General features: G+C 68.5%; 1 protein-coding gene across 1 annotated transcript; it reads left to right on the top strand.

Annotated features, from left to right (window-relative positions):
* Positions 1-3,320: 3,320 nt before the first annotated feature.
* Positions 3,321-7,026, top strand: NKX1-1 (NK1 homeobox 1). Its single transcript, XM_021100889.2, has 2 exons — positions 3,321-3,789; positions 5,992-7,026. Exons 1-2 carry the CDS (start codon positions 3,321-3,323, stop codon positions 6,852-6,854), a joined length of 1,332 nt encoding a protein of 443 aa, XP_020956548.2. The 3' UTR covers positions 6,855-7,026.
* The last annotated feature ends 348 nt before the right edge of the window (positions 7,027-7,374 follow it).

Here is a 7,374-nt window from a genome sequence, read left to right as displayed (position 1 = left end):
CCCCCCAGCTCCCCAACGCTTCCCTTCCCTCTTCTGCACAGTCTCAGCCCCCATTTCCCTGGTTCTAAGGCCTTTCACTGCTAGTCTCTCCCCAGATTTCTACCCTTGTCCATGTAGGTGTCAGTTCCTGCTGTGACACCCTTCCCCCAAGCCCGCCAACGACCCCATCTGGTCCTGACCACTGTGTACGGTGGGGGGGGGGGGCTTAGCAATGAAGGGGTGTTTACTGTCCACTGGGTAGGTGGAGGCATCCCCAACTCAAGCACTGATGTCACCTGTCATTGCCCACCTGGGGCCCCACAAGGGAAGCTCGTGGCTCGGAGATAACCTGATATGGCAGATGGGCAAAGATTGCACAAATGAGGGTCTAATTGACAATCAATTGTGATTAGGAACCAAAGGATGTCTTTATAGCCTCGGACACTCTGGGTTGAAGTTGGGGAGATGGGAGGTTGTTTCTCGGTATCTGGGGGAGATGGGGGTGCTGTGCATCTCTACGACAGGCTGCTCCCAGAGATGGGGGAGGGCAGAGCAGGAGAGGATGTGACAGTCTCCTTGACCCTTGTTCACACGCGGCATCACCGTCCCATGGGAAAGTACCCGAGCTCCCACGTGTGCCTCTGGAGGTCCCCCTCACACCCCATGGTCCTGATCCTGCTCCCCAGGGGACTGCAGACTTTGCCAATCACACCCAGCCTGCTGAAGCTCCTGTAAGAATGTTGTGGGGCAGGGAAGAACGGGGAGGCAAGGACCTGCAAGCCCCAGGACGCAGTGCTCTCACCAAGTAGCACCCAGCCCTGGACCGGCCCACGCCTCTCAGCAGGGACAGCACTTTGCTGTGCTGAGGGTGCGCCCGTGCTTCAGAGAGGAGCAGTGCGTGGTTGTATATAACGGTATATTATTCTATTATGCTCATTACATATCGTATTCAACATACTGTATTCTATTTACTATGCTTCAGTGATAATCACCATTTATTACACTACGTCTATATTATATAAAACGTCATTTTATGTGCGTTGATGTTCAGGTGGAATGAAAGTTGTGCCAGGAGAGCTCACATTTCCCTTCCTCACCTGTGTGCACAATGAGGGTGGGGGCAGACCTCTGCCCCGCCCCCCCCCAGCAAGGTGTGGGTGTTTTGATGGCTGTGTTTGTGCCCTGCCTGGTGACTACAGTAGGACAGGCATGGAGCGCAAGTGTACAATCGAGGGGCTTGCGACACTATGTCACACTGAGCGAGACTTGGCCAGCGGGAGCCAGGTCCGAGCCCGGCCCTTGGGACTTGGCCCTTAAGGCGCCCAGCAGCTGTGCCTCATGGGGGATCAGGGCGGCAGCGCAGGGGAGGGGACCTGTGTGACAGTCCTGCAGGAAAGAGCTGGAGGGGCACCACCCAGAAGGAGCAGAGCTGGTGAGCCAGAGGGTGAGGCTGGCTGCGGGGGCGTGAGGGCAGTCCTGGGTCTCCAGCTCCAGCCAGTGTGTGTGCTGCCTGCCGGTGAGTGTGAGTTCGTGTGAATGGGTGTGCACGGCTCTATTCCAACTTTGCTGGGGGAGGGGTGGAGAGGGCCTGAGTCCCGCCAGGAAGGTGGGGGCGGGAAGGAGATAATTACCTCTCTGTGATGAGAGATTACCCCCCTCCTTCCCCCAGAGGTGATTTATAATTTAAAGATAAAGAATAACCAAGTCCTGGCAACGAAGGACACAGTGCTGCGCGTCTGATTAGAATCTCAGGACCGACCGGCCCGCGGGGGAGGGGGCAGACTGGGGGAGGGGCGGTCTTGCCTCCCCCACTCGTCCCCGCCCCGCCCCTCCCTCCCCGAGGCTCAGCATGTCCGAGCTTCGTCCAAATTACAGCCAACTGGTCCCCCATTATTTCTCCCAACTTTTAATTTCTGCTTCCAAAGGATCATTGCCCGCGGTAATTGCAAAGGACCCGTCCTTGTGCGCAGAGCAGGCTCCGGGGACCGCAGTGCGAGGCGGCGCACATCGCTCCTGCACACGCCCGCGCGCGCACACACCCGCCACACACAGCCGCACACCCCGAAGACACTCGCCCGCGCGCGCCCACCGCCGGCTCCCACCTGGGTCCCACCAGCGGCCGGGGTGCTCGGTGGCGGGCGCGGGGAGGAGGGAGCGGCGGCGGCGGCCCCGCCCTCGGACGCCGCCGGGCCCCGCGAGGGTCGCAGGGCTCGGCGCTGACGCTCTGGACCAACGTGCACGAATAAAGGTCCGACCGAAGGACGCAAGGCTCCGGGCGTGGGAAGGGGGAGTCTGCCGTAATGTTTCCCCTTCCTCGAAGGCTCTCGGGTTTGGTGTAGGCCTCCCGCCGTTTGTGCGCTTTCTCGGCCCCCATACTGGTTGGCAGGGGCGGGAGGAGGGCCGTCCAGCCTCCCCCAGTCTCGAGGCCCCTTCTAATGAGCCGCCCTGGGGGCCGCTGGCCCCGCCCCCGGCGAGGACACGAGGCCAGAACCTAATTTGACGACGCGAAGGGGCGGGTGCGGGAGGCGCTGCAGGGCCAGAGACCCTGAGCAAGGGAGACCCGAGACGCGAGAGGAGACCCCGAGCGGAGCGACGGAGAGAGGCAGGACCGAGGTCCACGGAGCGCCCGGGAGGCGGCTGGAGACGCGGCGGAGACCCCGCGAGGCGGCCGCCGAGGACTCCGCCCTCGCCCCAGCCGCCGATCGGGAGCCGCCAGAGCGCGCGAGGAGCCGGAGGAGAGGCCGGCCGGGCGTGGGAATGCCCCAGCCAACTCTTAACGCGAGCCCCGGGGCCTCCGCGGCCCCTCCGCAGATGGATCCCGCAGTTTTCTAAGAGCCCGGGCGGCCGCCTCCCCCCTCCGCCCAGGAGACCCGCGCGCCGTTTCCGGACGAGCGGAGGCGCGGCGACACGCCGCGACCCGCGACAGCCGCTCGCGGGCCGACTCCGGCTGCGCGTCTGTCGGTCGGCCCCGCCGCTCCGTCCGTGTGTCCCGCGCGGGGCCCGCCTCCTCCGCCCGGGACCCTTCGCAGCCAATTAGGCGCGCGCGCTAACGAGGGCGGCGGAGCCCCGCGGCCGCCTGCGGGCGCACGTGTGTGCGGCGAGTGGGCGCGTGGGCGCCGCCGGCGGGGCCGCCATAAATGAGCGGGCCGGGCGCGGCGGGCGCCTGAGGCGGCGGCGGAGGCAGCGCCAGGCAGCAGCGGCCGAGCGCGGGGCCGCACGGGCAGCGAGCCGAGCTGCGGCCGCGGCCGCCTGCGCGAGACCGTGCGGCGGCGCCCGGGCCGCCGGGGATGGGAGCCCAGTAGCCGCAGGGGCCCGAGCGGCCGGAGCGGCGGGAGGCCGGCATGAGCGCGAGCGGCCCGGCGGCTCCGGGGGACGGCCCCGCGCTGCCGCTGCCGCCGCCTGGGCCCGGCCCGGGGCCCGCACCGCCCGCGCCCGCCGCCGCCGCCGCCGCCGCCCGGGACGCCATGGACGGGCGCGCCGAGCTGCCCGCCTTCCCCCGCGCCGGAGCCCCGCCGCTCGCCGCCAGCGACACTGTGCCCGCTGCACCCGAGGGGGCTGGGGCGGCCCGGCCCGGCCCGCCGCCGCGCCCCACCTCCTTCTCGGTGCTGGACATCCTGGACCCCAACAAGTTCAACAGCAGAAGACGCCGCTGTGTGCTGCTGGGCCCCGTGGCGCCCGCGGCGTGCGCCCCGGCCCCGTGCGCCCCGGCCCCCGCTGCCCCGGGACGCCCGCCGCGCTCGGAGGAGCTGGAGCGCCGCGCCCTCGCCGCCGCTGGAGGAGCTGGAGCCGGCCCCGGAGCTGAGCCGCCGCGTGAGTAGGACACGGCCATCCATCGCCGGGTCTCGGGGGCAGGGGGAGCGGCCACTTCTACGCGTGGACGCTCCCGGGACCCGCGGCGAAGCTGGCCGGCCGGGCGCCAAGGCGCGGAGGAAAGTTCGCAGCGCGCGGGGCTCGCGCCAGCCCGCCCGCCCGCCCGCGGCCTCCGTCCGACCCGGACTGCGGGGCCCCCACCGCCCGGTGCCTCCAGGGGTGGCTCTGCCGGGCCGGGCCCAGGGCCGCGAGCTGCAGGGCTGGCCCGGGCTCGGCCACCGCGCGCCTCGCGCATTTCGGGGTAGGAGGTGGCGGCGGCGGCGGCGGCGGCCGGGTCGTGCGCAGCGGCTGGCCAGTGACCTCCTCACTCCCGCCGAGGCCTCCCTCCCTGCGTTCCTTTTCTTCTTTTCTTTTTTTTTCCCCTTCTCTCTCTCTTTTTGGACAAATCAGACTAATTGTGACAAAACGCTGGTTATCTCTGGAAAAACAATTAAATCCCTTCGATTACAGTTGAGGGGAAATGTGCTTAGCGGCGGAAAGCGGCCGGTAATGGGGCGGCCCGCGCCCCCGGCCCGGTCGATATCCCATTACCGCTGCATGCATATCTCTTTCAAGCACCTTGCAAACTCCCCCCGAACATCTAAATTATAGGGTCAAAATTCGGATAATTACTCGATTAAAACCTATTACACTTATTAGGGGTCGCTATTGATCGAGAATTGCATTCGACCGGCTCCTGATTGCTTTTGGTGCCCCCTCCCCCGCCCCTTCCTCCCTCCAGCGAGTCGGGTCCTCTGCCCGGCAGGGACAGGCGCGAAGGCCAGCAGGGCTGGGCGGCTGCTGTCCGGTCGGGGCCTCAGGCACCTGCACCGGGCTTCCTCCCGTGGGGCGGAGAGGAAGGAGGAACAAGCCCCGGCTGGCTAGCAGGGAACCTTCAGGCTTTTGACAGGGTTCTGGGAGTTTCCACCGGAGCCTCCGCTCAAATGGGGAACCCCTCCCAGTCGAAGCCTGGTTTGTGGTGGTTCGGGGAGGAAGCTGGGCCAGGTCCCCTCCCTCCTCAGCCCGCCCCTGGCAAGAGCAGGGGCTGGATGGCAAGGTGCTCTCTGGGTCAGCCGGGGGACTGTCCCTGCTCCTGCTCAGGGGCAGGAGTGGGGCCAGGACGCCTGCCCTGCGGGCCTCCATGCACCCTCTGTGGCCATCCTGGAGGACGAAGCAGGGGCTGAATTTGTCCTTTATTCTCCAGTGCCAGCCTGGCTGGGGCCTTGGCGCCCAACTGGGTGGCACGGGGTAGGGCACCTGCCCTGGCTTCTCTCATGGTTGTATGGCCACCCATGGGAGCAGGGGCTGCAGAGGCGTCCCCCTCACTCGGGACCCTGACCAGACAGAGGCCTCCTCCCAAATTTCTGAGACTCAGATTGCCGCTACCGCGGGAGCCTCTGCTTGGAGGATCCGGAGCCGCTGCTGAGACTCGGCCTGGCAGGTGCTCCCATCCTGGCTGGTGTCAGCACTGCTCTGGACCCCCGCCACCCAGGCGGGGACCTCCTGGTCAGGGCCAGCTCAGACCCGCCGGGGCCTCGGCAGAGGGGCCAAAGGCCAAGGGTGGCCAAGATCCAGGGCCCCGAGGCTTAAGGTAGGGATGGGGCCAGGGCGAGAAGTTGGGTGCCCAGAAATCCTGCCCCTGGGGTAGGCTCCAACCCCACCCCAGGCCTCCGGCCGGCCAGCTCTTAAATGCGCAGTAATTGGCTGGCCCAGTACCTTGCAGTAATTGGAGGGTAATATACGCCGAAATAAATTAAATGGCCGTTAACTAGTTTGTACATTACACAAAATGAGTTTAATTAAGTTTGTATCTGCCTCCCGGATCGATGGGATCTTTGCCTCTGCCGCATTCCCGGTGGCCCCCGGCCGGCCCTGCTGGGCGCGGCGCTGGGAGACGGCGGGAAGGGGAGCCTCCGGGGAGAAGGCACGCGCCAGGGCCGGAGGGGAAGCGCAGGCGGCTGAGAAGGAAAGGAGGAAAGAGGGCAGGAAACCGAGAGAGCCAAGGGGGAAGGGGGGCGGCCAGGAGACGAAGGCCAGCCCAGGAAGCAGGACAGGGGACTCGGCCGGCCGGGGAGCGGGACGCCGGAGGGGACGAGCAAGCGGCAGGGGGGGCGGCGAGTCCCGACGGTCCTGTCCTCACGCCCCGTCCCGTCCCGTCCGCAGACGCCGGCGACCCCTGCAAGGCTGACGAGGCCGAGGCCAACGGCTACAGCAGCGGCGGCGGCCGCAGCCCGAGCGCGGACAGCGGGGACGAGGCACCAGACGACGACGACGACGAGGCGCCCGAGGCGGGGGCGGCGCGAGGCGCGGAGGCGCGAGGAGGCGGCAGCGGCCTCGGGGCCCGCGGGTCGGGCAGCCAGGGCGAGGCCGAGGCGCCCCCCGGCGCCGTCGACGAGACGGCGGCCCCCGGCCCCCGCGGGAACTCTCCCGGAGCCTCGGGCCCGCCGGGGGTCGTGGCGGCGGCGGCAGTGGCGCCGGCGGGCGGGGGGACCACCCCGCAGGGGGCGGCGGCGGCGACCAAGCCCAAGCGGAAGCGCACGGGCTCCGACTCCAAGTCCGGGAAGCCTCGGCGCGCGCGCACCGCCTTCACCTACGAGCAGCTCGTGGCGCTGGAGAACAAGTTCAAGGCGACGCGCTACCTGTCGGTTTGCGAGCGCCTCAACCTGGCGCTGTCGCTGAGCCTCACCGAGACGCAGGTGAAGATCTGGTTCCAGAACCGCCGCACCAAGTGGAAGAAGCAGAACCCCGGCGCCGACACGAGCGCGCCGACCGGCGGCGGCGGAGGGCCGGGGCCGGGCGCGGGGCCGGGCGCGGGGCTGCCCGGCGGCCTCAGCCCGCTCAGCCCGTCGCCGCCCATGGGCGCGCCGCTCGCCATGCACGGCCCGGCCGGGTACCCGGCGCACGGCCCCGGCGGCCTGGTGTGCGCCGCACAGCTGCCCTTCCTGTCGAGCCCCGCGGTGCTGTCGCCCTTTGTGCTGGGCTCGCAGACCTACGGCGCGCCCGCCTTCTACGCGCCGCACCTCTGAGCGCGGTCGCGGGACCCGGCGGCGCAGCCCCACGCAGCCCGGGGCCCCGCCGGCGCCCGCCGGCCGCCTCGTCCGTAAGGCCGCGGTCTCTGACTCTGTACATAGCCGGTTGCTGCCGAAGAGTTTTAAATTTATAAACCGCTGTAAGCGCGCGTGGGGGCCGAGGTCGGCCGCTCGGAAGCACTTTGCTGAACTCAATCAATAAACCGCAGGAGGCCGCGCCCGCGTCCCTCCGGCTCCCGCGCCGCCCACGCCCCGCTCTCCTGGCTGCCCTTCGGCGGGGACCCGGGGAGCCCTCCTCGGCGCGGGGCTGGGGCCGCAGCTTCCCCGCCGGCCCCGCGTCCCGTGGCCAAGCTGCCCGGTCCTACGGCTCTCGGGTCCCCCTCTGCGCTTGGAACTGGGCGCGCGGCCTCAGCGACTGTGCGGACCGAGGCTCCCTCCCGGCCCGGGTTCCCCGCTTCCTTTTCCCCAACTCCGGCCCTCGCAGCTTGGGGATGTCCCCACCCTCTTCCGTGTAGTC

Source organism: Sus scrofa, chromosome 8 (genome assembly GCF_054392235.1).
Source record: "Sus scrofa isolate SSC_HxYL_T2T_F1_AM1 chromosome 8, Sscrofa_HxYL_maternal_Yorkshire_Landrace_v2.0, whole genome shotgun sequence".
In the NCBI taxonomy this organism is placed as follows: Eukaryota; Metazoa; Chordata; class Mammalia; order Artiodactyla; family Suidae; genus Sus; species Sus scrofa.
This window is presented reverse-complemented; position numbering and strand designations above follow the sequence as displayed.

Excerpts from the sequence above, each read along its gene's own strand:
- NKX1-1 (XM_021100889.2), top strand. The coding sequence starts at position 3,321 with ATGAGCGCGAGCGGCCCGGCGGCTCCGGGGGACGGCCCCGCGCTGCCG. Across the intron at positions 3,790-5,991 it reads CCCCGGAGCTGAGCCGCCGC|ACGCCGGCGACCCCTGCAAG; the intron begins GTGAGTAGGACA and ends TCCCGTCCGCAG.